Below are 19,229 nucleotides of genomic sequence, written 5' to 3' on the forward strand. Positions count from 1 at the left end.
GACAGCAAGGGTGACAATCTGGGGTAGAGGAAACTGTAGAGGTGGGGACTCAGAGTGGGTGTCACTGGGGAGTGAAGGTGTGTAAGAGTTTGGGCTCAAGCCTGGTGAGGTGGCACATGCCTTTAATCCCAGCACTTGGAAGGCAGAGGTAGGTGGATCGTTGTGAGTTCGAGGCCAGCCTGGTCTACAAAGTGAGTCCAGGACAGCCAAGGCTACACAGAGAAACCCTGTCTCAAAAAACAAAAAACAAAAAACAAAAACAAAAACAAAAAAGTCTGGGCTCAATTCTGGAGCTGGTGTGTCTGTCTCTCCACTAATATTTTATTTTTCTGGAAGAATTACCTTGCTTATGTCACAGTGTCCCCTTAATCCCCCAACAGGTGGGGAGGGAAAGAAGCGAGTTAGGATTATGCCTGCCTCCCCTATTTGGCCCTCTGCCAGGCCTGCCTTGGAGATAAAAGGTGCAGAAAGGCCTGGAACCCCAATCCTACAGGGGCACAGTGGTTCAGAACCACTGCCCACGTGAGTGGCCATGGGTGCTCTTGGCAGATGCAGTGACTGTGAGGAGAGGGGCACTGCCCGGAGACAGGGACTGCTCCATCAGCTCTTCATGACACACAGTGCCCTTGTCCCCTGCATGTCTGGTGACTGGATACATGCATGTCCCCTGGGACTGACAATTTTCCAGGGATGCTGGCACTTAAACCAGACTCCCGTGTCTCCACTGACAGGCAGCAGTGCCTGGGGACTCACTGTTGCCATTTGGATGGAGCGTCTCTCAGCATCCAACACCCTGACTTCAGGAGAAGCTTCTATGAAGACATGCTCTTCACAAAGCGCCGTCCTGCCACCAGGACCAAGGCTGAGCACACTCTGCAGAGGCACTCCAAGCCACCCTCTCCCTAATCAACTGTGGGCATTAAAGGGAGTGATTTCTCTTTTTTTTAATTCTCCCCAAGCCAGATTCCATTAATGAAGCCCCATTTAACAGAAGTCAATTTACCAAAAAGGGGAGAGAAGAAGGAAAAAAAAAAAAAACCTCAAACCTTGAGTGTAATTGCTTAAATACATTTTATGTAGTACTGCGGTAGCGATTTACTGGGCAAGCTTGGAATTCCCCGGACCCCCCAGAGAGAAGTTAATATGGACCGAAAGGTTTGAAGGGGGAGCCTCTCCCTTTGTGGTTCTCTCCTTTAATTATGATTCTAAGAGGGAACAAAATTAAAGAGGATCCTGGAGGGTAGAAGGAGAGGAAGGAAGACACAGGATAGAATTCAGCCTAGACTGTGCCACGGGCGTGAGTGTGTGACAGCGCCTCGCTGGCTGGGTGCCCGGGCTCTGAAGGCGATGGCTTAGCTTATGATCACACCTCTGCCATTAAGCGCAGTGTGATGTTGAGCGGGTTTCTTTACCTCTCTGTGTAGCCAGGTGGCCTATTGGGAAAGAACACGGAGAGTAGAAATATGAAGGTGGAGGATGTTCAAAGAACAGGGTTATTTCTAACATGCAAACTCCTGCTTGACTAGTGTGCGTGCACGTGCGTGCGTGAGTGTGTGTGTGTGTGTGTGTGTGTGTGTGTGTGTGTGTGTGTGTGTGTGTGTGTGCACCCATGTACCCGTGTGAGAGGGGGCCAGGTAGGAGTCTAGAAGGAAAGTCAGCATGGCAGGCAGAGGTCAAGGGTGAAGGGCCTGATGCAGATGGCCTGGGCAGGCGTTCACAGCAAAGAGCCCGTGTAGTTAGAGCATAGGAAAACAAGAGTCAGAGGCTGGAGAGATGTCTCAGAGGTTAAGAGCCACTGACTGCTCCTCTAAAGGTCATGAGTTCAATTCCCAGCAACCACAACCATCTATAACAAAATCTGGTGCCCTCTTCTAGCCTGCAGGCAGAATGCTGCATACATAATAAATAAATAAAGCTTAAGAAAGAAAGAAAGAGAAAGAAAGAAAAAGAAAACAAGAGTTAAAGGAGGAAGCAGAAAGGGGAGCTCTCCCGAGGGCCGTGGAGGTCCACAGTGCAGCGACTGGGGGTTCTCCTTGCTTTGTTTCCTTTTTAATGAGCTCTGTTTATATAATTTACATAAAATCATACTCCCGGTTGCGCATGCACAGCTCACTGGATCGCTGGCACAATCGGCCTTCCCACATTTTCAGAACCTAGATCCAGACCATTTCCCTCCTCCTCCTCCTCCTCCTCCTCCTCCTCCTCGGCCACTCGGGATCCACTGACAGCTCTCGGCCCAGCTCCGGCCACCACGGGCCCCACTTCCTCTCCCCACACATTTCAGCTTTCCCAGAGTTCCAGTGACTGAGACTCCGGCGTGCGTGCCTTGCGAGTTCATGGTCCTCATTCACAGACTTTGCTCAGCATCTTCGCTCACGGTCGGTCCGTGCTCACCGTCCACACTTACTCTTCACGACCACCATCTCCCCTCATGACCGACCCCACTCACTCTCTTTTACCCCTGAGTCCCTTACATCGTCACTCTTGGCTTAGCATGACTTCAGCCTACAGGGTTACCCATATCTTTGTACTTACTGCCATGGAAAGGATTTTGTTTGTTTGCTTGTTTGTTGATTGGCTGGTTTTGGGTTCTGTTCACTTGCTATGTACCACAGACTGGCCTTAAACTCCAGCAATCCTCCTCACTCAACCTCCTGAGGGCTGGGATTCTAGGAGAGAGCCGCTGTGCGCGGTCCTGTTAACAGCTTTGAGCCAAAGGTGGAAACCTTTTCTCCATAGCGATCTGGTGAGGATCGTGCCACAGATGCCCCAAGTTCTGTGACAGAGCCAAGGACACCCTCAAATGCTCCACATATATGCTTGGAAAGACAGGGTGGGGCAGAGGGTTCAGAGCTGAGCACATGTGTGTACGCACATACACGCAGAGTTGTGCATGCCTGCACACTCACAGAGAGACACAGAGATACAGGGAAAGGGGAGGGAGGGAAGGGGGAGGGGGGAGGGGGGGGAGAGAGAGAGAGAGAGAGAGAGAGAGAGAGAGAGAGAGAGAGAGAGAGAGAGAACACGCACAAACCTTGCTGTCTGGGAGGAGATGGAACAGTTGGAAGGTGCCAGGTCCCCATAGGAAGGCAAGCATCATCTCCCACCTTACCCCTGAGCTGGGAAGTTCCCTGCCCCAACCTCCAACCTCCACTTATAATCTGGATGGTTAGACTGCCCCCACCCCTTGCCTTTTTAAAGAAGCAGCCTTGAGTTCTGAATTATTCAGGTGAATTTTCCCTGGTTCTACTTCCCATATGTAAATAGCCTCCAAGTTCTGTCATTGAGCTCGAATTGAATTTGGCCTAGGGTGGGGAGGGGGAGCCCACGATACCAATTGAGGCTCCTTAGAAAACTTAAATGACTCACCCTGTAATAAACTATTTTAAATGGGATCTGGTGAAATACAGTAATTGGTTTCTATAATAGTTCCTGCCCAAGCACTGTGGGTTATATTCCTAGAGTTTTGTGCGCGTCAGCGTTTTCAGTATAGTAAGAATTCGGTTCAGAGGGTATCAAGCTCCTCAGCTAAATCTTTTGTTTAATGTACATTTACGGAAAGCCACTCTGGGTCCTTCCCTGTTGGCTCCCCAGCATCTACCTCCTCCGCATCCCCACCTCTTGCCGTCTCCTCCCTCCCCTCTGTCTGGGAGACTCACCTGAGGGCAAGCATCACTGTTTTTGGCAAGTTTCCAAATGGGCTAGATCGGCAGGAATGTCAGAGAATCAGGGAGTAAGGGGTGGGAAGGAGGGGGAGGGCAAATGGAAGTGGGCTCTGGCTATTCATTCCTTGCTCCTTCCTGTTCAGTTTCACAAACCAGCTAGGTAGAGAGTGGCTTTTGCCACGCAACCCTATGATTAGGGGTATTTCCTGCTCCAGGAGGGGGGGATGATCATGAGCCCCATTCCTTGTTAGCAGCCTCCGGGGCTACCCCCTTCTTGCTGGTTTCCCCACTACCTACCAATAGCCTGTTTGTGCCAAGTGTCGCGTTGGGCCATTCCCAGGAGTCTGTTGTTGTTGGGGACACCACACTCTCCTCAGAGTGTCATCTTGTGGGGTCCCTGCAACCCCGAGGAGGGGATATCACCAGCCCTACTCTATAGATCAGTTCACAGAATCTCAGAGGGTTAAAGTGACTTTCTTGAGGTCGCACAGCACAGTCAGCTGGTCCCTCCGAGATGCAGCCGCTTCCCTACTCAGCCCCACTGCCTCTTATTGAGGGGTGATCTTTAGGAGATTTGGCAGCGGGGTTGTAACTGGAGTTGGGTTCTGTGGTATTACAGGGGACGGAAGGCGTTGCTGTGGGTAAGCGAAGGCTATCTCAGAGCCTGAGATAGCCTTAGCACCCAGACATTTTCTCACTTAAGCCCCACAGCCTCAGGGGCTGGACGTCTCACTTAGAAAGGTCTGGTGCTGGGTACAAGGCCACAGTAGGGTAGCCTGGATCTGAGCCTAAGCCTGAGTGACTTTGATGGCCAGAAGATTGGGAAGACTTTCCTAGGGCTGGGGTGTTCCAGGGACTTCCTAGAGTCCTCGGAAGTGACGGTATATATAGCGAAGGAGGAAGGGAAATAAGTGAGCACAGTCCACTCAGAAGAGAGCAAAGACCCAGGAAATAGGCAAAGCAGTTCAAAGCCTATGGGGTTGTCCGTAGAGGGCCCTCAACTTGGCTCCTAGCCTCCTTGGGGGGTGGTGTCAGGCCCTGAGCATCTGGTGGGATTTGGGCAATCGGGGAAGGAGGGAGTAATTTGCCTGGAAATGTCTCCAGCTGCAAGCCCCGCCTCATGCTGATTGAGTGGGTGGTACCCATCACTTGCTATGGAGTTGGGTTAGACTCCTGGATGTCCTGGCCCCTAGGCTTACCTTTCTGTGTCCTGTCTCCCAGGTTTACTGGAGCCAGCCTCCCGGCCCCTGTCATCAGCAGCAAGAACTGGCTGCGGCTGCACTTCACGTCAGACGGCAACCACCGGCAGCGTGGCTTCAGCGCCCAGTACCAAGGTAAGCATAGCCGGACCACAGAGGTGGTCAGAGAACAGAGGTGACCTTGGGGGCCTCCGCCCCACATATGACTTTGGACATCCTTGTCTTGGGTCCGTTACATTTGTGGACGCAGAGGTCTCCATGCCTGCATCTCTGCAGCGGCCCAGGTAGCCTTTAGCCACCAGAGCGTCGGTTCTCCGGCACTGTAGGCCTGGCTGTCACTCTCCAGGCCAGGGTCACCATCGTGAATGGTGCTAGAGTCAGACCCAGTGTGAGGAGCTTGGCAGGCGCCGCCATCGCTCCTCCTCATCCCACTGTGAAGTGGATGCTAGCTGAGCACCCATTCCGCTGCGAGGGAAGCCAGTTTCCCAGCCACCGTCCCACCGTCCCCACCGCTCTTCCGAGCCAGAGCCCCGTGCTTGCTCAGCAGTTGTTAGCTCATCTCCCCCACACCTTCAGTCTTCTTCCTTCTACTTAGTGCACAACTTTATTGCAAGCACAGGCAAGATCCCTTTAGGGAGCATCCCTGCTCGCTTCCCGCCTCCGATTTGGCCAAGATCTCAGAGCAGGAGCTGCAGGCAAACACATCTGTGCTCCAGGAGCAGCCTCAAGAAGAGGAGTGGGGTTAACCCAGAAGTGGGGAGGCCACACCTTCCACCTGAAGGAGGGCGAGACAGCCAGTGGATGCACGGTAGGGGACCAGAGGGGCCTCAGAACCTTGCCTGCAGTTTTGAGACAGTATTCAAAACTGATAAACCCTCTGGGATGGAGAGTAAAAGCTGCAGTTGTGGGAACCGTATTTTCATATCTAGACTTTTTTTTTTTTTTTTTTTTTTTTTTTTTTGGTTTTTCGAGACAGGGTCTCTCTGTGTAGCCTTGGCTGTTCTGGACTCACTTTGTAGACCAGGCTGGCCTCGAACTCACAGTGATCCACCTGCCTCTGCCTCCCGAGTGCTGGGACTAAAGGCGTGCGCCACCACGCCCAGCTTTCATATCTAGACTTAACGAGTGGCCTCGTTTCCTTTGTCTACACCAAAGGAAACCTTTGCAATATGTATAAAATAAACCAGAAGACCACTGGGCCTAAAGACACCACAGAGCCTGGCATTTTTGGAGACAGGCCTTACCACAATGGAGGCCCAGTTCCTGAGCCAGAGAGGCAACACTGTGATAGGTGAAGGCTCAGTGACAGGCCTGAGCACTAAGATCCGTTCCACCAGGCAGATTACATCCCCACTGTGTGCTCGATACATAGCTACTGTGTGCTGCAGGCAGTCTCTAGCCACCCCACCCCTGTTCACTACATACCTACTATGTGGCTGTTGAATGCCTGTTGTGTGCTAGGCTGCTTCTCCCAGAGCACAGTGACCTGACAGCTCCTATTCCTTTTAGCATGGGCTCAGACAAGTTATGTCACCACCCAAGAACACACAGCCCCTACCTATGCAGTGAAACTGGAATTCACCTACAAGCATGTATGAGTTTATCCGTAAAATCACAGGCTTTTGTCCTGAGCTCTCCTCCTATGCCTGTCCATACAGTGGCTTTGAAACTTTTGTGAATCTTACCCCACCATAAAGGTGTGTGTCTATGTATGCACGTATACATACATACATATATATATTCATACATATATATGTCCATGTATATACATGTATATATGTATGAATACATATGTGTGTGTGTGTATGCATCTTTCTAATCACAGCCTACAGTGCACACACATCTGTGGAACAAACTGTCACCCAGGGTGTTTGGCCTGGGTGTGAGGCACCCTGAGGCTCTCTCTTCCATTTTATAATGCTAACTGAGCCCACTAACTTGATTTCACTTGTCTGAAGCTGGATGGGCCCACAAGCTGAGAAGCTCGGCCTCAGGCTTGTCCAGTCTGTGCCGCCTGACCTCCCCACTCAGGGCTTTTGTGCTGCCAAGTCTCAGGGCTGCCAAGGTGTCACTGATCCAACCTGAGCACGTTTGCAGGTGGATAGGCAGTTCCATTTCTACAAGCACACGGGGCATGACCCAGCACTGGTGTGCCGTAGGTCCCGGGTCTCGTGTGTGGCATTCCAGCCCAGGGAGACTCAGTACAGATAGGGACACCTTAGTGACTGTGTTAATGCAAGATTGCCCCCCAGAGCCGACTTCTTCTAGTGGTGGTGATGATGATATGATGATGATGAGGAGGAGGAGGAGGAGGATAGAGGTGGGGATGGTGATAACATGCCGGTGATGGTGATGGTGGTGGTGATATTATGGAGGAGGAGGAAGAAGATAGAGGTGGAGGTGATGGTGGTGGTGCTGATGGTGGTGATGATGATATGATGATGATAATGAGGAGGAGGAGGAGGAGGAGGAGGAGGAGGAGGATAGAGGTGGTGGTGGGGGAGGCTGGGAGATGACTCAGTAGGCAAAGCACTTGCTATGCAAGTGTGAGGTTTGGAGTGCAGATCCCCAGGATTCACATAATTGCCCAGTGGGTGTGGCAGCCGACCTATATTCTCAGTGCTAAAGAGGTACAAGCAGCAGGTTCCCTGAGCAAGCAGGCTGGCTGGCCAAACTGGTAAGCCCTGGGCACAAGTGATAGACTCTACCTAAGTAAAAAATAATAAATAAAAAAGGTGGAGCATGATCGAGGAGGATATTTGTCATGAATGTCTGTCCTCCACACTCATGCACACATGTGTGCCCACACACACACACACACACACACACACACACACACGCACACACACACACGCACGCACACGTCCCCTTCCCTTCAGAAATTCCAGTAGGAACACATTGTTTGTTCAGTGGCTAATCAAGAGGTCACAGCAACAGCATCCAATAGCACACTCCTCAGAACCTCAGCTGACCACGGTGAGGCTTTCTGTCAGATTTGAAACACTCCCCCGACCCCAAGCATCGTGCACAGCCAGCTCTGAAAGCTTTGCATAATTTTCTCAATTATCAGTGATCCTCCAACAGTTGATGTCTTAGTGATGGTTTATGCCAGAGCTTGAGCTACTCTCTGCATTATTTCTACGAAGCTGTTTGTTCGTCGTTCACTGCCACGGTGACTCCAAGGACGGACGCCAGGGCACCCTGATGGTAGCTGTTCCCATCAGTAGATTCGGCAGCCCTCAGTCTACCTGCGTCTATTTCTTTTTTGTTTTTGTTTTTGTTTGTTTGTTTGTTTGTTTGGTTTGGTTTTTTTCAGACAGGGTTTCTCTGTGTAGCCTTGGCTGTCCTGGACTTTCTTTGTAGACCAGGCTGGCCTTGAACTCACAGAGATCTGCCTGCCTCTGCCTCCCAAGTGCTGGGATTAAAGGCATGCACCACCACGCCCTGTGCATCTGTTTCTTTCTGTCCCCTTCCATGTCACATCAGGCTTCGGCATGGCTACCGTACTGACATTTTGCCAAATGCCTCCTTAGTTTTCCTCTGTAGAAAAACATGAGTAGCAGAATTCTCACTGCTCAACATTCCTGTATCTGGTTCACAGTTTGAGTTGTCACCTTTGCTGTCCAGAAACACGCCACCATCCCCATGTCAATAGCTTCTCCCAGCTTTCCTAAGTCCTTCATGAATCAGAGCCACCCCCTCTGTTTTTTTTTTTTTTTAAACGACACAACGTCACAATAGCTTTGACAATTATTTCTGTGTCACCAAAACCTACCTGGCACGGCCAGCCTTTTGGCATGTAATCAAGTTACAGAAACCACAGCAAAACAAACAAACAAGAAACCCTCATACTGTTTTAAGTAAGCTTATGCTTTTTTTCTTGGCCCACATTCACAGCTATCTTGGGCCTTGTGTGGCCTGTGAGCCAGGGAACAACACATGTCTGACCTTAGAGCATTGGTTGCTGGACCTTCAGGCTAAGTTATATCCAAGAAATCTCAGGCAGTCTGACCACAGCCTTGAGGTGGTCATTGTCCATTTCAGGAGACGGGGCCCTGGAAACCTAAGCATCCCCAGGCTCACATCACAGAATTTGGATGTGCTGTGTGAGCAGTGAGAAGTGGAGTCTGGCCATCTTCTGTGCCTTCATTTTCTGGCTTATCATTCAATATTTTTCTGTCTTTTGCTATGCTGACACCCCGCCAGCCTCTGAGGTTGACATCAGTGGTAGTTTGCAGACACTGTGGTAACTTGAGCCCTCCCTTTGGGGAATGTCACCGATTTTGGGTAAACCTTAAGTTCTTTAAATATGGCGTTGACATGTACCATGACCCCTGTCCCAGTTTCTCCCAGCTGAACACCTCTGGCCTCACCCTTCCATTCGCCTGTGCACGCCAGCGCAGTAGCTAGTCACCGCAGTCTGTCCAGCCCCTTCTCCATCAAGTCTGGAGCCCCATGGTTGGTATTCATTCTGTGAGTCGGTTGGCCTGGAGGCAGCGCCGGCTGCACTCAGGAATCGTCACTCTTCCCTTTGTGGTGACTGCAGCATGGTCCGCACCCTGCGGCCTGAGGCCTCAGGCATCTGCCCTGCGCGTCCATGTGCACTGGAGAGCTCGAGTTCTGGACACCAGCCTTGTCTAGCAAAGATGTGAGGCACTGAAGCAGATTCACAGAACTGCTAGCCGAGCAGCAAGGCTCATCCACAGCAGCAGCAGGGACAGCAGCAGCAGCAGGAGGAGGGAGGGAGGGCGAGCTGTAGGATGCACACACACCCTTCCTGTGTCCCACAAAGAGATCTGAATTCATTTCTCAAACAGCTACCCTATGCAGCTTTCAGAAGACAGGCAGGACAAGATCTAAGCAAGAGAGGGTGAGGTTAGACAGGAGCAGCTGAGACCCTTGCAGGAAGGGTTGGGAAACTTTCTGAGAGTGAGCAAACAACTTGGAGAGGAGTGGTCGCAAGGGGTTTGGGGTTGACTTACTCAACAGGACAGTCAGCCGCAACTCAGGGACAGGCATAGGATTTGTCTCCGTCTGTACTGCCAGGGCCTTGGGGAGAGGCCAGGTTTCCCTCTCTGCCCTAAGGTGGCCTTGTCTCCTGTTAGTTCATCCTGATAACCTGTGCTTCAGACTGGAGAGCTCTCCGGTTCACTCAATTCCTCCTGCTCACTGCTCACTGCATGCCGTGAGTCTCACCAACCTTTGTGACAGTGGTGGGGGGTGGGGGTGGGGGAGGAATGCCTTGTAACTAACCAGGATGTAAAGAATGGATGGAGCGATGTGGCAGCCTTCTGCAGTCATTCTCATTCGGAGGAGATGGCTACACCTACCACAACTTCCATCCACCAGTTAGAGCTGGCATATGCTTCCCTTGGGACCCCCACTCTTCACTTACAGTAGAATGCACATATCCACGTGTGACTTGCCTTCTCTGAGTGAATATCTGCAGACGAGGGTTCGCATGTATGCTTGTGAGGGTCCTGGTTGCAGACGTGAATGACCACATGTGTGTGGATGCCACCTATACGCGCGTGTGTGCAGCAAGGGGTGTGCATTTGAGTGTCCTGAGAAGCACCCGGCCAGCAGCAGGCTGTACCTTTTCTTTACTTCATTGGTAGTTATAGAACCTTATTTCTTTTTCCTTCTTGTCATATGTTTCTGTATGAAGTGTTTGTATGCCTCCTTGGATGTATGTGCCTCTGTATGCACGCACACTTGTGGGTGTGTGCTTGTCGACGCCTAAGGTTGATGTCTGAAGTCTTCCTTCCTCGCCCACACTTCCGCATTCTTCACCGAGACAGGGTCTCACAACCAAACCTAAAATTCACTAATGTGTATGGTCTGCCTAGCCAGCTTGCTCTGAGGAGCCCGTGTCTCTGTTTTCTAGAGCTAGAATTAAGGCAAGGCAACATATCCTCCTGGCATTTATGTGGGTTTTCTTGCTCATACAGTAAGCTGTCTAACCACTGAGCAATCTCCCCACCCCCTAGGTAAAGTTCTCTTTCTGTCACCTAGTGCCTCAGTGCACCCCCAGTGGCACAGTGCTTGCAGGCACACCCACTAATAAGCAAAGGTATAGGCAATATGAATAAATGCACCCTAGAAATTCTCAAGGTCCTTACTGACTTACCCAACTATTCATGTGACCCCCCCTTTTTCCTTTTTTTTTTTTTTTACTATTCTCTTATTATATCCAGATTGCAGTTTCCCCTCTCTCCCCTCCCCCCCAGTCTCTTCCCCAACCTCTCCTCTCCCCCAGATCCACCCCTCCTCTGCCTCCCCTCAGAGAAGAGCAGGCCTCCCAGGGACATGAACCAAACAGGGCATAACAATAAGACCAGGCACATACCATCACATCAAGGCTGGACAAGGCAACCCAGTAGGAGGAGAAGGGTCCCCCAAAGAGGCGAAAGAGTCAGAGACAGCCCCTGCTCCCACTGGTAGGATTCCCACAGGAACACCAAGCTACTTTGCCATATCATATATGCATAGCATCTAGACTGCCCCCCCCCCTTCTTTCTGACTGGGCCTGTAGTTGTACTCTCAGAGACTCTATGGCACCTTCCCCTTGGCACCCTGGTCCACTTGGATCCGCTGAGTTAGTTTTTCAGTGAGCTTATTTGGTGGTTGATTTCCCCTGGTGTGCCATGTTCCACCCCCCTGGGGAGGCTCTTGTGCTGTATGCCAACCTAAGGTGTGACTGTCCCTGGGATCCTCTCAGCTGAGGCTCTTTGATGCTAATGTCCCTGGTGATATATAGATCTTGCCTAGATCCACATTCCTGGCTGTCTTAGACAAACACCCAAGAGGAACAACTTAAAAAGAAGAAAGATTTATTTTGGTTCAAAGGCAGCTGACTCCATCATTTTGAGACCGAGGCATGGTGGTGGGAGTGCGTGGTGGAAAAACAGCCAGGAAGAAGAAAAAAACCAGGAATGGGCCAAGACCAAGCTGTACCCTTCAAAGGCATGAGCCTCAAACTGCCCCCACCACCACTAATTAAGCCCCGCCTCTCACAGTTCTGATCTCCCAATAGTCTGTTCAGATTTGAAATCCATCAGTGGCTAACATCATTGCCTAGGTCAGAGCCCTCAAGTCTAGCCATGTGCTGCTCCTCATCTCTTAGGCATCTCTCAGTCCAACTACTTGAAAATTAATATTAAGCATCATAAGTCTACCCCCATTAACCTGACACCCAAAGGCAGCTCTTTAAGCCACCCTTAATCTTTAAATAAAAACAATGACAGTTCCTAATTCCATGCAATGCCATACGACTGCCCTGCGTTCAACCAAGAAAGAACTATGAGCCCTTAAGACCTGGACAGACTGTCGAGAAGTTCATTGTAACATGGATGTCCCGCACCCAGTTCTCACTAGCCGCCCTATCTACATGATTATCTCTAACCTCCAATCAGAGCTTCCCACCAGTCTCAGCTCACAGCATCATAGGCTTCCCAGCCTGTCCCTCCAGACTCTTCTAAATTCCTCCCCAAACCCCGTTCTGTGGGCTTCGGACCCCACTGCAGCAACCCCACTTCTTCAGAGCCGTTCCTCCGTTAGATGTTTGTTGCTGTGATAAAAAAAATAAAAATAAAAATAAAAATAAAAAAAAATTCCAGGGATAAATGATTTAGTTTTGCTCTGCATTCCAAGGTTTTAGCCAATGCTCAACTGGCCCCATTGCTGAGCCTAAGGTGAGGCTATCACTGTGGAGGTGTGCTGGAGCAAAGCCACCCACCCATTTCACAGTGCCCAGGAAGCAGAGAGAGACACACAGGAAGGGGTTTGGGCAAGATACAGATGCCAAGGAGGTGCTCCATGGCCTACCTCCTCCAGGCCGACCCCACACTTACCAATGCCTTCAGCTAGCACCCTGAGCTTCGTAAGCCTTCCCTTCCCATGGACACTTCATGGTCAGACCATAACACTGACCCACACATCAGCTTCCGCGTGGTGTGGGCCAGCTGTATAGACGGTAGCTCCCCAGAGCCTGGGCCAACCGCGCCTGCGTGGGCATCTTATAAGATTGTGTGGCTGGAGTGAGGGACCTCCGCTCAAAGAGCTGTGATGCCTGTACTTGCCAGGCTAACTTCATGAGGACACACGTTCTGCCCGTAGATTCTGATGCATGTCCCGTGACCTTCTGATGCTCAAAGGTATCACAGAGGGCGCAAACCTGGAGAGTAAAAAGTAGCAGAGGTAATACATATGTTAACATGTTAGATTCCTTCTCACTTAGCACCTGTCACTTTGGTTAGTTTGTCCCCTAGGAACAGTGGGAGGATATGAAAGGGAAAGGGAAGGAAGGGCGCTCTAGCTCCGGCTGGGGGATGACATCATTCGCTGGGGACAGCTGCACACAGCTGCCAAGCCCCAAGCCTGAGGGTTAGGCAGTTCTTCTGGGGAGAGGGGAGGAGAGGAGGAGAGGAGATCCATCCTGTCTTAGTTAGGGTTTTCTATTGCCGTGATAAAACACCGTGACCAAAAGCAACCTGGGGAGGAGACGGTTTACTTCAGTTAACAGTTCCCCATCACCGTCCATCACTGAAAGAAATCGGGGCGGGAGCTCAAGGCGGGAACCTGGAGGCGGAAAAAGCTGAAGCCATGCAGGAGTGCTGCTTCCTGGCTTGCTCCTCCTGGCTTGCTCATTTTGCCTTCTTACACATCTCAGGAGAAGCTTCTCCCCCGCCCCCCCCCCACCACACCCCACCCCACCCCAGGGGGCAGCGGCAATCCACAGTGGGCTGGGCCCTCTCTCTCCAATCATTGATCAAGAAAATGCCTTCCCACAGGCCAGTCTGGTAGGGATATTTTCTCCGTTGAGGTCCCCTCTTCCCAAGTAACCCTAACTTGTCAAGTTGACATGAAACTAGCCAGCACAGACCCCAAAGTCAGGAGTCTTTCTGGAGTCGCTAGAGGGTGGGGGGGATGGGAGACACAAGGGAATGGGGATGCAGAGGGATGGGAGGCTTTTCTGCAGTGCAGTTTTGAGAAAGAGTGGCTTCCCTTAGCAGCCCCTCTCTTCCTGGCCACATCACTCACACGCGCGCGCACGCACGCGCACACATACACACACATACACACACACACACACACACACACACACACACACACACACACCACCCCCACCCCATCAATAGCAGTCCCTCTCTTCCTGGCCATCTCCCTCTCTCTCTCTCTCTCTCTCTCTCTCTCTCTCTCTCTCTCTCTCTCTCTCATTTACTTACACACACACACACACACACACACACACACACACACACACACACACACCACACCACCACCACCACCACCACCAGAACCCCATCAATAGCTCTAAGGAAAACCAGCATATCGTGTGCCCCTAGGAAGGATGTCCACAATGTCCTGCCCTCATCCTCACTCCTTCCCTCCAGTGGGTACCAGAACCAGAGATGGGAGACTATGATGACCCTCCCCAGCCACACCCCTGCCTCTTAGCCAGGTATGGGGAGCCATCTCTGTAGACTTACCTCAGATAGCCTGCATCAGGCCCAAGACCTGAACATCCCACCCTGACACGCACACACACACACACACACACACACACACACATACACACACACACACACACACACTCCCTCCCTCCCTCCCTCCCCTTGTTGCCCTGTGGCCTTAAGGGCGGGAACTTCAGCTTTGCTCATAATAGTCAGACAGCTCTGTTTCTCCCAGGGATGGTTGAATCCCAGCCTTACCGTATTAGCTGGGCTTGAATAATGCATGTTTCCCTGCTAATGCCCTCTGTTTGATAATGTGCCCATGTTAGTGTTCATTGGAAATTTTCCTGCTGGATACACACAGAGAGCAATGAACATTTATAAAGAGGGTTCCAGAGCGCAGAGGGAGAATGGGGCTCCATTGGTAGTGACTGAATTCCATCATGCATTCCACGGAGACAGCCACTTGTCAGGGGAACAAATTCATTGGTCGGCTTTTTTTTTTTTCTTTTAGCCGTAAGTGGGAGCACCGGGAGACTCTTGTGCACACCTGACACTGTGGACTTTGGTTTGGGAACTGGTGTGTTTCCTCCCGTCCTAAGTGAGCACCTGAGCCTTCAGCATCTGAACTGGGACAGGGAGCGGCTGGGGACAGTGGACAGTACCAGTGCCCTTGGTCAACCAAGGAGCCAGTCGCAGAATGTCTGGGTCTCATCTCTGCTCTAACACCAGTCACCTGACCTTCTTTGATCCCCGGTTTTATTTTCCTATTGAGCAAGCATAATAGCTACCAGGCAAGGAGGTTGGACCTTTAGAGACCCCAGCGACTGATTCCTGGGACCCTAGGTACTCTATTAGGAACTGAAAATACAGCAACCAACAAGAGGGCTCTCCTTGGTCGAGCTTACACTGTGTGTGAGATGATAAATGAGCCAGGTGTGGTGACACACACATTTGATCCCAACACTGGGAAGGCAGAAGGCACGTCTCTGCGAATCTGAGGCCAGGCTGCTCTACGTAATGAGTTCCAGGCCAGCTAGGGTTACAGAGTGAGAGCATGCCTTCAAATTTTAATTAATTAAATTAATTGAGAAATTTTAAAAGCCTACAAATGATACAGTATGCTAGAACACTCAAAAGATGGACTCAGGAGGGGCAGGAGAACCGGGGCTGGAGGTGCCCTTTAATGGGGTACTGGGTGAAGGCTCACTAAGGAAAAAGGTTTTGCCCAACTGTTTCCAGGGAAAAGGGGAGCAAGTTACAGACACGTGAGGGGAAGCATTCTAGAGAAACTGTCAGCCAAAGTACTCAGTATTCCCGGCATACTGCGGAAACCTTGGGGAGGTCTGTGTGGCTGGAGAAATGCTGTGGAGGTCAAAGAGAAAGACGGTGAGGCCACGGGGAGAACAGGTTGACCCTTGTGCTCCGGGAAGGCATGTTGCTCCCAATGTGCTCTAAGCAGAGATGGAGGCAGCATGGTCTGCCTTACACTTAACCAGGAGTCCTCTGACCCTTGACCTACTCGGAGACAAAGGAGGAAGGCAGGAGGTCACGGCAACCAGGGGAGAAGTGCTGGCGGCAACTTGTGACAGATATGGAGGTGGCAGATACGGAGCTTGTCAGAAGTGGCTCCTGGGGTATACACTGGGGAGGATTTACTGAGGGATCCTGTGTGGTTGGAGAGTGAGGAGCCATGGAGGCCTGTGAAGAACTGGTAAAGCAGCGGGGGTTGGGGTGGGAGGGAGGGGGTTGGCATACAGCAAGTGCCTGGGCACAGCTGTTGGCTGAGTCAGCAGCCAGAGGCCAATTGATGTGGCACATAGGGACCTAAGATTTTACAACCAGAGATGCAATGAGTTCTGGTAGCCCTGGGTGAATGCCCTGGGGAGCAGGGGAAGCCAGACCAGAAGAGATAGACGGGCAAAGAATGAGCTGTTGTGTCTGGGAACCCTGCGTTCTACGTGCCCCTCAGCATAGATCTGAAAGAGCTATCAAATGGGCAGAGTTAAGACTTTGATGTAATCCCTCAGGCAGCCACCCAAGTTCCATCCCTCAGTGACCTCCAGGACTCAGTTTCCCCAGCCCGCAAGCCAGCTGTCATGGGCTGGGGCTAGCTGGACCTGTTGTCTCAACTCCACAGCCACATCTCCCCGTGATGGTGAAGATGCAGCAAGCGGGCCTAATCCAGCAGGTGCTTTTTCAAGGCTTTGGACTCAAGGTCTCCAAATTTCCAATGGCCAAACCCAAGGTCAAGGGGGTGGTAGAAAAGTATACCTCGCCTCTACAATGGCTACAAAAATCACACCACGGGGCAAACGTATAGAGCCCAGTGGTAGGCTGCTTGCCTGAGATGCCCAAGTTCTGGATTTAGTTCTCAGTACCACAAATATTCATCTCATAAATGGTCTGATATGGGAAATAGTGACAACTCACATTTGACCCTGACAGGGCTGGCTCAGAAATTGTGTAGGAAAAAAGTCTACAGAGTAGCAGACATGCAGAGGGTGGACTGTGCATTTGTCAGCTTTTCGTTACTATAACAAATACCTAAGGCCGATCAAGTTAAAAAGAAGAAAGGGTTATTTGGGCTCATGATTTCAAGAGCTATCAGTCTATGGGTTGGGCCTGTGGCACCACAATCCAATGTGGAGGGAGCACCTTGTGGAGGAGCCCCCAACTTCATGGGCAGAAGGGAAACAAAGGGAGAAATGGGACTACTCTGGGGTCCAAAGAACCTTTTAAAGGACACATGTTTGATGACCTACGTTCCTTTGCATAAGTCCCACCTAGAGAAGCTTCTACCACCTACCAGGCTGGCAGTAGAACCCTTAGTACCTAGTTTGGGGGAGAGCATTCCAGTTCTAAACTTAGCAGGCTGCAGATACTCACAAAAGATCCCCCAACACACCCCCAGGAGAAGACTGATGATACTTTATACCCCAGAGCCTCAGCAGCAGGGGACTTTCATTCCCAGGAAAAGCCTGGGCAAGTCCAGAGCCCATCAGACACCACAGGGTGGTGGAGCCCCTTCCCTGCCTCCCCCAAAGGTCTGTTCCTTCATGGCAGAGACCCTGCCACCCCTTGCTATGTTACTATACAGGAAGCAGTCCCCCCAGTCACTCCCACCCCCCACGGAATGTCTCAAGCCAAGAGACAAAATAGATCTAACCTGCAGGTGTGTCTAACCCATGGCTCCTGGACCACATGCAGCCCAGCATAGCTGTGAATACACCCCCAAAATGTACTTAAAATAAGATATTTGGGCCGGGGTGGGGGGAGGGGGGAGGGCAGTGTGTTTGCTGTTGCTGCTGGATCCATGGTTCTCAAGCTTGAACTGGGTAGATGACGTTGTATGTCACAACTGTCAAAAGAACAGGCATCCCTCATTCTACAGGAAGCTCGTCCAGGTCACGGATTATCTCTCTAACCGTCTTTCCTTCTCTTGGTCCTCCCTAGTCAAGAAGCAGATTGAACTGAAGTCCCGAGGCGTGAAGCTGATGCCCAGTAAAGACAACAACCAGAAGACGTCTGTGTGTAAGTGTTGGCTGGCCCGCCCCGCCTGCCCCGCGTGCCAGAGCACAGGGCTCACGCTTGGGTCTAAACCTCTGGTGGTATAGAGACCGGCTGTGACCACAGGGAAGGCAGCCTCTGATAGATGACTTCCCTGGTCCCTCCCTCCCTCCCTCCTTCTGTGCATGGACTCAGTGAGCCTGCAGCCAATGAGTGGGCCAGGCCGGCTGCCTTCTGCCTTCTCCTTCCATCTCCCCCTTCCTCTTCCCTCCTCACCTCCCATTCGATCTGCAGTCCAGGGAGTCATTACTGCACATTTCTCTCTTTATTTTTTCCTTTTGAATCACTTCCACCCTGCTAAGACAGTCCTCTCTCTGGCGCCTTTTCAGGCTGGGCTATGGAGAGGGGTTGGCTCCCACGGTCAGACGGTGAAGAGGAGAAAGGGATGTGTCTTATAAACCCCTCCAAAGGGTGCTGGACCTAGCTGGGCAGAGCAGAGTGGGGGGAATTGGGGCTTGGCTCTAGGGGTGGGGTGGGGGTGGGAATCCTGGCAGCACCCTTCTTGGGCAAATTGCGTCTTTGGGAACGTGTTTCTGCTACCAGTGTGTGGAAGATGAAAAGAGGTCTGGTGATGAAGAGTGGTCTAGAACGTCATGTCCGGAGAGACACGTGTGCTCTCTGGCCTGTGCTGAAGGGACTTAGGGTGTAAGCTTTTGTGGGTGGCAAGCGGACACTCCATCTCCTTTCTGCAAACAACTACAGGGAAACTACTCTGGTCCCTAGGAGACTGATTCTGAGTTTCCAGCCTGTCACTCTGGTTAGCTGCCCTCCCCCTCCCTCCTCACGCTCCTCCCTCCCTCCTGTCCCTCCTCCTCCTCCTCTGACTTGCCCTCTGCTTCTCTCTTCTCCTTGCTTCTCCTCCTGCTCCCTCCTGCCTCACCTCCCTACATTCATTTTTTTTTCCCTCTTCAATTGCCAGAAGTATACTTGGTAAGAGAGATGGAGGAAATCCACCAGGTTTCCCAAGGTCCGATCTGGTGTCTGTGGCCAGAAGATGGCTGGGGACAGAGGCAGTGGGGGGCCTAGGCAAGAATGGACCAGTATGTGGGGACTGCTCTAGTCTCAAGCTCTGTCCAGTCAGAAGGTGCTGGTGGCTGTTAAACAGAGCGGATTCTATGGTGGTCGCTGCTTCAGGAGGGCTGATGACAGAAGGAAGTGAGGGGACTCTGCTTTTGTGCTTGGCTAAGGACATCCCAGGCAGAGATGCGGCTCTAGGAGAGCTCTGGTCCAGCCCTAGACCCTGTACAATATGGTCCACTTAGGCCTTGGGCCCAAATGTTCTTTCTGTAGCCATGGAGACCAAATGAACCAAGGCAACTGTGGCTTTGCTTTATACTTTG

The 19,229-nt window shown here is 51.5% G+C and overlaps 1 protein-coding gene across 3 annotated transcripts in view; it reads left to right on the forward strand.

Moving 5' to 3' along the window:
• The window catches only part of CSMD2 (CUB and Sushi multiple domains 2), a 573,432-nt gene that overhangs the window by 278,786 nt on the left and 275,417 nt on the right, over positions 1 to 19,229 (forward strand). For all 3 annotated transcript variants that reach the window (XM_084784630.1, XM_084784631.1, XM_084784632.1), the window contains exons 6-7: positions 4,887 to 4,999; positions 17,776 to 17,853. In XM_084784630.1, coding sequence (XP_084640756.1) covers positions 4,887 to 4,999; positions 17,776 to 17,853 — 191 coding nt within the window. The remainder of the gene's footprint in view (positions 1 to 4,886; positions 5,000 to 17,775; positions 17,854 to 19,229) is intronic.

Source organism: Acomys minous, assembly GCF_964271855.1.
Source record: "Acomys minous genome assembly, chromosome: 6".
Classification (NCBI taxonomy): Eukaryota; Metazoa; Chordata; class Mammalia; order Rodentia; family Muridae; genus Acomys; species Acomys minous.